Below are 13,476 nucleotides of genomic sequence, written 5' to 3' on the forward strand. Positions count from 1 at the left end.
CACCGTGCAGTGCATTGTTATTTCTGGGGAAAGTGGTGCTGGAAAGACTGAAAGTGCTCATCTCTTAGTTCAGCAGCTGACAGTGCTTGGAAAGGTATAATTTAATTTTTCTCTGTCCTAACAGAAATATTTGTTATACTTCAGAATTTAATTTAACTGATTAGGTTAATATTTACGAATTTCCACATTTAATAATGCACAGAAATTATAACACACTTGTTGTCCTTTGTGAGTTTAAAATATAACAATATAAAGAGCATATGTTTTGTTTTAAGCAAATTCTAACTTTTCTCACTCTTAGTAGGCAAGGCTTTATAGAGGTGATTTTCTCTCTTTTTTGCCCTAACGTATTCTCTGAATGCTTTCCTTACTTCTTCTTCCTTTGTTACCAGCAAGATAAAAGGGAGTCAATATACAAAAATTAATTATATTTATATATTATATACATACTAACAATGATCAGTTTAAACATAAATGCATTATTTATATTAGCACCATAAAACATGAACTATTGAAATCTAGATCTTACAAAACATGTAAAAGATTTGTATGCTGAAAAATAGAAAAAGTTGATAAAAGAAATCAAAGAAGACCTGAATAATAGGAGAGATATGACATGTTCATGGATTAAAAGACTCAAGATTATTAAGATGTCAATTCCCCACAGATTGATCTGTAGATTCAATGTAGTTTACAGTAAAAATCCCAGCAGGATTTTATTTTTTAGAAATTGACAAACTGAATCAAAAATGTATATGGAAAGGCAAAGGAACTATAATAATCAGTTTTGAAAAAGAACAAAATTGGAGGATTAATAAATGCTACCTGATTTCAGACTCACTGTAAAAGCTGTGATAGTCAAGACAGTGTGTTATTAAAGAAAAGATGGTATACAGATCAATGGAATAGAATAAAGAATCTGCACATATATGATTTATTGATTTTCAGCAAAGGTGCAAGGTCAATTAATGATAGTCTTTTAACAAATGGTGCTGGAATATGCGCATACAAAAGGATTGAACCTTACTCTAGACCGCACATGCTATAAAAAATTAACTTAAATGGAACATAGACCTACAGATTAAACCAAAAGCTATAAAATTTCTAGAAGAAAATTAAGTCAGTCAACTTTGTTTTTTGTCATTTTGGGTCAGGCAAAGAGCTGTTAGATGCAACATAAAAAGCATAATCCATAAAGGGAAAAGTTTGATTTCACCAAAATTAAGAACATTCTGTTCTCTGAATGATACTGTTAAGAAAATGAAAAGACAAGCTACAGACTCAGAGACACTCTAATAAAAGACTTGTATCCAGAAGATATATTTTTAAAAACTCTTAAAATTCCATAATAAGAAATCAAATAACAATTTAAAAATGAACAAAAAAATTGACTCGCCGTTTCAGCAAAGATGATATGTAAATGGCAAAAAAAGCAAATGAAAATATGATGTTCAACACCAGTAGTCATTAGGGAAATGCAAATTAAAACCACAGTGAGACACCATTACATAGCCATTAAAATGGCTAAATTTTTTTTTTTAAACCTGACAATGCTAAGTGCTGGCAAGAACATAGAGGAACTGAATGAAACTCGTGTATTGCTGATGAGAATGCAAAATGGTACAGCCACTTTGGAAAACAGCTCAGGAGTTTCTTAGAAAGTCTAACCATACTTATCATACAACCCAACAATCCTACTCCTAGGTATTTGTTCAAATGAAATGAAAACCCATGCTCATACAAAAAAGCTACAGACAGAAAATTTATAGGAGCTTTGTTCATCATCTCCAGGGAGTGGAAACAACAGAACTAGGAAATGAATAAACAAACTATGGTACATCCATGCCATGGAATATTACTCAGCAATAAAAAAGAATGAACACTGATACAAGCAATGAAGCTCACTGGAAGAGATTTGGATAAATCTCAAATGCTTTAGGCCAAGTCAGAGAAGCAGATTAAGAAGACTACATGTAGGGTTCACTTGCTGTGTCATTCTTGCAGATGTAAAACCGTAGGCACAAGAACAAATCAGGGATGTTCGGCAGCTGAGAGTGGAGGGAAGGGTTGCAAAGAGTAATGAGACAATTTGGGGGGTGATGGGATTGTTCTCTATGTGGACTATAGTGGGGGATTTATGGTCGCATATGTTTGTAAAAACTTTCAGAACTATATAAAGGGTGAACCTCTATGTAATTTTACCTTAATTTTAAAAAATGGGATGTTGAGGATAGAGACTTGGTTTGATTTTCCAAGTAGAGTCCTTGAAATAAGATAAATCAAGAATAATGTGTTCTCATTAGGCTAATGGCTAAAAAAGAAAAATCATTGTGTACAACTTATCCCTGCGAAAATGTTTATAGTGATTTGCATAGTTAGAAGTAGAGTCATCTTAAAATTTTTGCCGTCACAGTGATTATAGGAATCTTGTGCTACAAAGCACTGTGGATACAAGGCCAGACCCAACCACTGTATATATAAAAGGGTGCCTCATGGTGTCAAAACAGCTGCTTAATTGAGTCTAATTCATTGTCAGAAGAATTTCATGTTCCTGTTAAAAATCAATTGACTGGTTATATGTTTTCCATCATGGGTGTGGGTATAGAATAGAAATATACTAGTAACCAGGCCTGTGACCCCTCAGAACTGGAAGAGCCAGTAGAGGCCAGGAAGGGGGGCCTACCTCAGGGCTGTCATCTCAATCCCTTCCCCATCCCCTTGCCCATCCACTTCCCTCTCCTTACTTCTGGGATAAGCATCACTCTACAAGCTTTTAAGTTCACTGAAATAAACGTCATTTTGGAGAGAGTTGGGATGGTGTGTGGCACGGCATACTCTCCTGGCGTGGAAGAGTTGAACACCTGAATAAATTTACTCAGGGGCCTTCCGCACGGGCCTTTGCTATTCTTTCTTGATTTGTGAAGTCAATAGAGGCTCTCGTCAATAATGGATTAACTTGTACGAATGTTGTTTTGTGGATGTCAGCACATCTAATGTTTATTTAATATCTTTATCTTGTGCTAGATCTAAAAATGTGACTTGATATTAATTGGAGATGGTGATATAAAAACAAAAGAATTCTACCCTTATCGGGACTGAGTGTGTCTTTTAGTTATTTCCTTGGTAAAGATTTAGCAGATGCAAAAATGGTATGTTTGGTGGATGGAATTTACCTTTGTAATACACAGTCTTCGAAACCTAACGTAGCAGGGCACTGCTACCTAATACAGGTGGTTGATGTTTTCTCACCTTTTTCATGAGTGCAAGGCCAGCCCCAAACAACATTTAAAAAGAGTCAATGATCCCAATTCTTGCTCCTCTCTTTTCTCTCCCCTTATTGCCTGTTTTAGAGGATATCCAAAATCCTTATATGCCCCCAAAACCGCACTGTGAATGCCCCCTCGGCCCTCCCCAAATTCTAATGTAGCCTATGTTCCAGAAATACCTGCTGCTCCTCCCTTACATAAACATTTCCGTACCTTTAACACAGCTGACTTCAGCAAGGTATTACACTGAAAATAATCCACTTGATCTGTTTCTACTAAGATGTGAATGACTGATACCTCCTTAAACCTCTAAGAGGGGGGATGCCTTCTAAAAGAGGTTGGTTGTTAACCCAAATAAATTTTCTGGTGGAATTTCAGTTTAATAAAGTGGTAAAGAAAAAAAACCCAACATGATGCTTGTTTTGGGGAAGGAAAATGTGAGATGGTGTAGGAGAAAATGGAGGGCCAGCCACGTAGGCCCGCTGGCCTGGACCAGGGATCCACATCTCCCTTCCACACAGCCGAGCTGTTCTTGATTTTCACAATTATTCCCTCTCCTCTACTTCTGAGTTCACACGTTATCTTTACTCCTCTAGTTGCAGGTTTGACAGCTTCCATGGAAGCAAGGGAAGTTGGTCCACAGCTTTGGGGATCTTGTGGATGGGGACCCATATAGGTAGAGGAGGAATAACAAAGTTTGAGATATACCTCAGTATGCGTAGACTGCTTATAAATTGTGTTTGTAAATCAGGAACTTAACAGAACTATATTTGAATAGAAAAAGTGTAAAGGATCTCTTCGCCCCTCTAAGAAAGGAAGTGAGTGAATGTACCAGCAGGAGGGGAAAAATATACTAGGTTGTAACTTCTGGCAACAAACCAAGAAGATGCACTTGTATGTTTACATCTACATAAAGTGCTTATCAGAGAAGAGACATTCCATTCTATACAAAATTAATTTTTTACATTTTTTTAATATCTTGACATTTTCTCTAGGCTAATAACAAAACCCTGCAAGAGAAGATTTTACAAATGAATAATTTGGTGGAAGCCTTTGGCAATGCCTGCACTATTATAAATGACAATTCCAGCCGATTTGGAAAATACTTAGAAATGAAATTTACCCCTTCTGGGGCTGTCGTGGGAGCACAGATTTCTGAATACCTTCTGGAGAAATCCCGAGTTATCCACCAAGCCATGTAAGTTCATGTCACATATTTCCTATTTTCTGGGAAACGTAAGCAAAGATGATGCTTTTGTTTTAATAATAAAATGTCTTATTTAACAAAATTTCAACAGAATTTTATTGATCGTCTACTATGTGTGAGGCATTTACTGTTGGAAGCAGAGATGCCTCAGCACTGTCTTACTCTCATATGTTACATCCAGTAAAGGAGTTAATAAATAGCCTAAAGTTTATGAAAACAGATAGAAAGCCTAAGCCCGTCGTAGAGGTACTAACAGGATAACTTAGAGTAATTTCTCAAGTAGGAGAGAATATACTTCTCTACACAAAAAACAAGTATGAAATTTAATTAGAAATAACAGTCATTTTTTTTCTTTTAAGTGCTGGTATATATAAATAGATCTTTGTATTAATTCTGTGCTTCCCAATGTTTATACACAAGGGACCAAAAAACAAACAAAAACAGGATGCAGGAAGGGGCTTTATTGTAGTGTTCTTTTTCCTGCCTGCTGATAAGCCACCAACACCATATTCTGGGAAGTTTAGGTTGAGTGAGTTCTTTTAGGTTGAGTGAGTTCCTTTTAGGTTGAGTGAGTTCCTCAGTTTGTAGCCGAATGACAAAACTTTTCTCCTGTCCTCATGATTCCAAAACATCTTTGTTTGTTGTTCTTATGAAAAAACTAATCACAACATGGAATTTGTACCCTGGTCTTTATATTATTTTTTTTAAAGTTGTGGCAATTTAGAGTCTTCCAGTTTTCTTATGTTGGTTTTATGCCAAACATATCTACATTATTGTAGTTATGTGTTATATGTTAAATTCTCAGGAACATAAGCTTCCTTTATGTACAAGTACATTAGTATTTAATTATAAGTGCCTTCAAATTTGCTGTCATTCAGTTTATGATAAATTGTGAATATAAGTTGCTTGGAGCCGACCTCTGAGCTCAGCCTTCAGTGTAGAAAATTATCCTTTGGTCTTCAATTCCAAAAATGTCAGGCATGACTTTTAGGCAAATGTGGCTTTGAATTGTGGCTCCCTGACATGTACTCCACCTTGGGTAAGATATTTAAACCTTAAAGACCCTTATAGGATCTTGTTTCTGCAACCTACTGTGTGTTAGAATTTGAAATGCTTAACCTCTCTGCACCTCAGTTTTTCATTTTTAAAAAGGAGTTAACAGTGGTACCTACCTATTAAGATCATGCCTGTAAAGTATTTAGTGCAATGAAGAGCACATAGAAAGAACCCCATGCAGTTTAAGCCCTTATTAGCAGTAGTAGTGTTGATAGTTGTGTGAAGATTAGAAATAATATCTCGTGCAGTACATGGGACACTGACAATGTCAGTAAATAGCAGCTCCTGTTATCAAGGTGTGCTGGGGCCCAGAACTTAGTGGGCATGTATGTTAGTGCCTTTGCCACCCATACCTGGAGGAACCTCCAGGTCTTACGCAAGTGTGGAGACTTTTTTTTTTTTTTACATCTTTATTGGAGTATAATTGCTTTACAATGGTGTGTTAGTTTCTGCTTTATAACAAAGTGAATCAGTTATACATACACATATGTTCCCATATCTCTTCCCTCTTGTGTCTCCCTCCCTCCCACCCTCCCTATCCCACCCCTCTAGGTGGTCACAAAGCACCGAGCTGATCTCCCTGTGCTATGCGGCTGCTTCCCACTAGCTATCTATTTTACGTTTGGTAGTGTATATATGTCCATGCCACTCTCTCACTTTGTCACAGCTTACCCTTCCCCCTCCCCAAATCCTCAAGTCCATTCTCTAGTAGGTCTGTGTCTTTATTCCTGTCTTACCCCTAGGTTCTTCATGACCTTTTTTTTTTTTCTTAGATTCCATATATATGTGTTAGCATACGGTATTTGTTTTTCTCTTTCTGACTTACTTCACTCTGTATGACAGACTCTAGGTCCATCCACCTCATTACAAATAGCTCAATTTCGTTTCTTTTTATGGCTGAGTAATATTCCATTGTATATATGTGCCACATCTTCTTTATCCATTCATCCGATGATGGACACTTAGGTTGTTTCCATCTCCGGGCTATTGTAAATAGAGCTGCAGTGAACATTTTGGTACATGACTCTTTTTGAATTATGGTTTTCTCAAGGTATATGACCAGTAGTGGGATTTCTGGGTCATATGGTAGTTCTACTTGTAGTTTTTTAAGGAACCTCCATACTGTTCTCCATAGTGGCTGTACCAGTTCACATTCCCAGCAGCAGTACAAGAGTGTTCCCTTTTCTCCACACCCTCTCCAGCATTTATTGTTTCTAGATTTTTTGATGATGGCCATTCTGACTGGTGTGAGATGATATCTCATTGTAGTTTTGATTTGCATTTTTCTAATGTTTAATGATGTTGAGCATTCTTTCATGTGTTTGTTGGCAGTCTGTACATCTTCTTTGGAGAAATGTCTATTTAGGTCTTCTGCCCATTTTTGGATTGGGTTGTTTGTTTTTTTGTTATTCATCTGCATGAGCTGCTTGTAAATTTTGGAGATTAATCCTTTGTCAGTTGCTTCATTTGCAAATATTTTCTCCCATTCTGAGGGTTGTCTTTTGGTCTTGTTTATGGTTTCCTTTGCTGTGCAAAAGCTTTGAAGTTTCATTAGGTCCCATTTGTTTATTTTTGTTTTTATTTCCATGTCTCTAGGAGGTGGGTCAAAAAGGATCTTGCTGTGATTTATGTCATAGAGTGTTCTGCCTATGTTTTCCTCTAAGAGTTTGATAGTTTCTGGCCTTACATTTAGGTCTTTAATCCATTTTGAGCTTATTTTTGTGTATGGTGTTAGGGAGTGATCTAATCTCATACTTTTACATGTACCTGTCCAGTTTTCCCAGCACCACTTATTGAAGAGGCTGTCCTTTCTCCACTGTACATTCCTGCCTCCTTTATCAAAGATAAGGTGACCATATGTGCGTGGGTTTATCTCTGGGCTTTCTATCCTGTTCCACAGATCTGTATTTCTGTTTTTGTGCCAGTACCATACTGTCTTGATTACTGTAGCTTTGTAGTATAGTCTGAAGCAGGGAGCCTGATTCCTCCAGCTCCATTTTTGGCTATTTGGGGTCTTTTGTGTTTCCATACAAATTGTGAAATTTTTTGTTCTAGTTCTGTGAAAAATGCCAGTGGTAGTTTGATAGGGATTGCATTGAATCTGTAGATTGCTTTGGGTAGTAGTGTCATTTTCACAATGTTGATTCTTCCAAGTGTGGAGACTTAACTGGTTCTCAGAACAGTCTTTCCTGCTCTCATAACTGTGTAAGACTCCGTCCTTCAGGTCTTTGGGGAATGTCCACCTAAGACGCTGAATTATTGGGATTTAGATGGGGCCACAGTGTTGCACAGTGTCAAGGGCACCATCGCAGCGGGTTGCCTGGAGTTGTGTGCTGCAGTGCCATCCATGTAGAGTATGATGTGAGCAGTACCCTCAGCAGCTACACAGTGAGGCTCTGGATTTGTAACCATACAAATAATCTCATTCATGCTTATTGAACTATTGCACCATATAGTCCAGGAAATAGCACAATTAGGATCGTATTTTAGGCATACTATTAAGAAAGTAAGCTTATTTTCAGCTGGCCTAAAGGATTATAGTTTTACAACATTGTTTATTGGGGAAAAGTATTCCAATTTACTATCAGGTTGAAATATATCTCAGTAATAATTCAAGTACATCTGCCTTATAATTCTTCCATTTTTCCAGGTTTTTTTACATCTGTTTTTTTACTTTACTTAATTTGAATTGCATTGTTAAATTCTAGGGAAGCTTTTTTAATGATCTTTAAAAATGAAAATATCAGTGATGTAATAGAAGAATTCTTAGTAGGCCCTTTTTAAAATGATAAATATAAATGTACCCTATCATTCAGGAACTGGAAGGAAAGAACCAGTTCAGAGGGTTTAACTGAGAGGACTGTTTACAGAGGTAGAGGGTATTGAAGAACCAAGAATAAACGGTGAGATGCCCACAGATGAACAGCATTGAGAAATCATTCCTACACCTGGGTCTGAAGGGCAGAAGGAGGGACCACACTGCAGAGCCTGGTGAGAAGTAGGGCTGTGGAGGACTGCTGCCTGTCGGGAGCTGCTGCCTAAAGGAATATGGTCGTCCCTTTGTGTCTGCGAGGGATTGGTTCCAGAGCCCTCTGCCGTATCCGCGGATGCCGAGTCAGCCCTCTGTGTCCGTAGGTTCCACATCCACAGATCCGGTTGGTTGAATCCGTGGATGCAGAACCCGTGGTTGTTGAGGGACAACTGTACAGCTACTGGGAGAAGGAGAGCAAGTGAGGGGAGGAAAACCTCGACCTCTTCTCCCTCCTTCCAGCCTCCTGCCTGTGCTCCCTGTTGGCTGAACCCAGCTGGAAGCCAGAGAGCAAGGGAGCCCGGGAGTGCCAGTCTGTAGAGGTTAGATTTGGGGGTCACAGAACAAGGCAAAGAAGAATGAAGAATGGATCTGAGCTGGCAGAGAAGAATCAGAGTAGACAATTTTTTAAAAGAACTTACCCTTTCTTTGAATGGAATAAATTCTTTTCTTCTCTTTTTTTGCCTCTACTCATGTCATCCTACCCCCATCTCTGACCACATTTAGTTTTATACTGATGGTATTTCTCATGTTGCTGCTGTCGTATAAGTTGTGACTTAAAGCCTTTCCTAAATGTAGATGATTTTAAAGAGGAAATTTTAAAAAGAGGCTACTCACTTCCAAGAAGAAAATGAGCATACAGAAGTCAATGCTAGAAAATGCTCATAAATATAAATGATTTGCTGTTTCACTGCAGTTTTCTCCAGTTACTGCAATTTAGTTCAGCAGGCATTGCTTGCGTGTCTCTCACATGCCCAGCACTTTCCCAGACGCTGCAGGAGACATCAAGCAAATGGCAGATGTGTGCTCTCTGCTGTGGAGAAAGAGAAAATATTATTTATGGATCAATTACTCTGTGTCAGGCACTGTGCTGGGCATTTTACCTCCATAATCTCTCTTAATTCCTTCAGCAACATGACAGGGGTTATTGCCTATTTTCTACAGGAGGAAACAGACCAAGAAAATTATAAGAAGTTGCCTAATGTCAAAAAGCTAATAAGTGACTGAATTGGGGTTTGAAGCCATGTCTCTCTGACTCCAGAGCCCACCATTCATTCATTCATCCACCCACGTGGCTAATATTTACTGAGTACCTACTAAGTGCCAGGAGCTGTTCTAGGCCCAGGAGCTATAGAGCCGTAAGACAGGATTCCCGTGTACAGCAGCGCATGGTCTCCCAGGAGCCACACATGCTTTGATCCAGAGCTTGCTGATCACCATCACCGGCTGGTTTCTGATCTCGCAGGAAAGTAGGCAGTGAGTTCATCTGCGGAGAGTGAGCAGGCAGACGGCAAGGGTCGGGCGGATCGAGGAGACTGGATATCCTGGAGGAGGGAGTCCTGGAGGAAGGAGGTGTAACAACCAGGACACGCTAGAAGCACTGTTTCGTGAGCACTTCATGGGGCCCTGTGAATGCAAGGCTGCGCTGCTGGCTTTCCACGCCTCATTGCAGGTCCCTTTGTCGAATATTCCAAGGTTTCACACGGGGGGTGAGTCGCGCCCTGGTGAGGACTTTGTCGTAGATTTGAGGTGTTAGAGGCCTTGGCTGCACAGTGATCCCCAGGGTCCAGGGCACGTGAGACAGCCTGGAGGGCCTTCCTGCAAATGGCTGAGTGGGACCCTGAGGAAGCATTAGAGGCTCCGCTATAGGGGTGGGCCGGAGCCAGAGAATACAATGACACTTGAACAGTGGGGGGTTGAGGGGCGCCGACCCCCGTTGCTGTCAAAAATCTGCTTATTATGCAAAAATCTGCTTTTGACTTTCCTCAAACTTAACTCCTAATAGCCTACTGTTAACCAGAAGCCTTACTGATAACCCAGTTAACACATATTTTGTATATTATATGTATTATATACTATATTCTTATAGTGAGTTGAGGTAGAGAAAAGAAAATGTTATTAAGAAAATTACAAGGAAGAGAAAATACAGTGAAAGTACTGTACTGTCTCTACTGATGCCATAAGTTTATGTCGTCTGTCTACAAGATGAATCATCTGCCAGTACCTACATCAGTATTGTCTTAGATGATACAAAACACTGTAGGTGTTATACTAACACTAAACATGAAAAAGGAAAAGATAATGTGAAGAAGAAATTCATATTTACTTACAGGGACAAGGATGCGTGCATCGATAAGGAAGAAGCAGCAGTGTGGTTGCCTTGTGTCACCTGGTGTCATTGATACAATTGCTTCACCGTAGCCCAGCCGATACACTAATGAGTGAATCTTATAAAATTTTAGGGCATATTACAGCCATATTCATCATAGAGTAATGGAAACATTGGTACATTTTTTAGAAAACTACTTTGTGTTGATAGGCTGATGCGCAGCTTCTCCAATTACGAGAGAGAGGCATGCTGTACAATAATGTAACTCTGAAAGCAGAGTGATAGAAGAGTAAGAATAGTAGCACATTGTTAATTTTATATTAACTGTCACTCCCCTTATGCCTGTAAAGATAGGTTCTCCACTTTAAGTCTTGCACATGGTATTCTACACACAATTTAAAAATATCTATTGAAAAAATTTGCATATTAATGGACCCACACAGTTCAAATCCCTGTTGTTCAAGGGTCAGCTGTACTATCTGGTGACTTGCTGAGCCCCTACATTTGTTCCCGGGCCATTCTGACCTGGGAACCACTAATCACACGAGCGTGTGTGGGATGCTATGGAAGATTCTCTGCCTTTAAGGATGTAGTTAAGGCAGAACATGAGATGGGTAATCTTTGGAGGTGTCTTCCTTTCCTGTTCCTTTAATTCTCTTAATTGTTTATCTACCAAAGATCAGTATATTTCCTATAGCATCTCCAGGTCTTGTCAAATTACCATCCTCAGTAAACTGATAATTAGAACACCACCAGTTATGCGTGTCTGCATGTATGAGTCACTCCTCTAATTGTGCACTGCATCATTTAAGCGTTAGAGGTGTGACACATAGAGCAATCAATGTGATTTCATTCGCACAAAGCAAACTAAATTATATGCTGTGCCCGTCTTAGAGGAATTTTATTATTTTGTGGTGAGAAAAGGCAAGAACTACACTTTTTGTTTTGTTCTAACCTTGCTTGTGTACAACGCTCATGTTCATCGAAGTATTACTAGTGACTGCCACAAATAATGGCTGGGGGCGTAGAAGGTATGAACACAGCCAGCTCTAAAGGATGCCACCATCTGACTTCAGCATCTGAGCCTGTGATGCCCTTTTCCTGAAATGCTCGCCTGTCTTTGCTTCCATGACTGGACTCTTCTCTGAGTTTTTCTTCTCTGACTTAGATTTATCCATCCATTCCCAAAATGTATACTCATCAAAGATCTGTTCTTGGAGCGTTTCTCTTTTCTCTATATATCCTCACACTTAGCAATTTCTTCTGACATCATGGCTCAATGGGTAGCTCTGTGTGATTGACAGCCAAAGATGTACCTCTTGCTGTCTGCCAAGTTCATGTGTTTTTTTTTTGGTTTTTTTTTGGCTGCATTGGGTCTTTGTTGCTGCGCTTCTCTAGTTGCGGCGAGCAGGGGCTACTCTTCCTTGTGGTACGCGGGCTTCTCATTGCAGAGGCTGCTCGTTGCAGAGCACGGGCTCTAGGTGCGTGGGCTTCAGTCGTTGCGGCATGTGGGCTCAGTAGTTGTGGCTCACGGGCTCTTGAGCGCAGGCTCAGTAGTTGTGCTTAGTTGCTCCACGGCATGTGGGATCTTCCTGGACCAGGACTCGAACCAGTGTCCCCTGCATTGGCAGGCAGATTCTTAACCCCTGCGCCACCAGGAAAGTCCCCAAGTTCATGTTTCTCATTTCCAACAACCTGGGTATTTTGCTGTCATCTCGAATTCAACTGAATACAGGCACACCTTGGAGATATTGTAGGTTCAGTTCCAGCCCCCTGCAATAAGGTGAATGTCGCAATAAAGCAAGTCACATGAAGTTTTTCGTCTCCCAGTGCATATAAAAGTTATGTCTTGGGCTTCCCTGGTGGTGCAGTGGTTGAGAATCTGCCTGCTAATGCAGGGGACACGGGTTCAAGCCCTAGTCTGGGAGGATCCCACATGCCACGGAGCAACTAGGCCCGTGAGCCACAACTACTGAGCCTGTGCGTCTGGAGCCTGTTCTCCGCAACAAGAGAGGCCGCGATAGTGAGAGGCCCGCGCACCATGATGAAGAGTGGCCCCCGCTTGCCACAACTGGAGAAAGCCCTCTCACAGAAACGAAGACGAAACACAGCAAAAATAAATTAATTAATTGAAAAAAAAAGTTATGTCTACAATACATTGTAGTCTCTTATGTGTGCAGTAGCATTACGTCTAAAAAAACAACGCACATACCTTAATTAAAAAATACTTATTGTTAAAAAAAATGCTAGCCATCATCTGAGCCTTCAGCGAGTTGTCAATTTTTGGCTGGTAGAGGGTCTTGTCTTGATGCTGATGGCTACTGACTGATCAGGATGGTGGCTGCTAAAGGCTGGGGTGACCATGACCACTTCTTAAAAGGCAATAAGGTTTCCCTCATCGATTGACTCTTCCTTTCATGAACGATTCCTCTGTGACCTGCGATGGTGTTTGGTAGCATTTTACCCACAGTGGAACTTCTTTCAACATTGGAGTCAGTCTTCTCAAACCCTGCTGCTGCTCCGTCAACTAAGTTTGTGTCATATTCTAAGTTTTTTGTTGTCATTTCAACAGTCTTCTCAGCATCTTCACCAGGAGTAGATTCCATATTAAGAAACCACTTTCTTTGCTCGTCCGTAAGATGCAACTCTTCAGCTGTTCAAGTTTTACCATGAGAGTGTAGCTGTTCAGTCACATCTTCAGGTTCCACTTCTAATTCTAGTTTTCTTGCTACTTCTACCACATCTGCAGTTACTTCCCCCCCTAAAGGCTTGAGCCCCTCAAAGTCATCCATGAGGCTTGGAATCAGCT

General features: G+C 40.0%; 1 protein-coding gene across 1 annotated transcript in view; it reads left to right on the plus strand.

Moving 5' to 3' along the window:
• The window catches only part of MYO3A (myosin IIIA), a 170,355-nt gene that overhangs the window by 71,150 nt on the left and 85,729 nt on the right, over window positions 1–13,476 (plus strand). Inside the window, exons 12-13 of the mRNA XM_060003164.1 lie at window positions 11–94; window positions 4,262–4,464. Of these exons, the coding sequence (XP_059859147.1) occupies window positions 11–94; window positions 4,262–4,464 (287 nt within the window). The remainder of the gene's footprint in view (window positions 1–10; window positions 95–4,261; window positions 4,465–13,476) is intronic.

The sequence above is a fragment of the Delphinus delphis genome, chromosome 2 (genome assembly GCF_949987515.2).
Source record: "Delphinus delphis chromosome 2, mDelDel1.2, whole genome shotgun sequence".
Classification (NCBI taxonomy): Eukaryota; Metazoa; Chordata; class Mammalia; order Artiodactyla; family Delphinidae; genus Delphinus; species Delphinus delphis.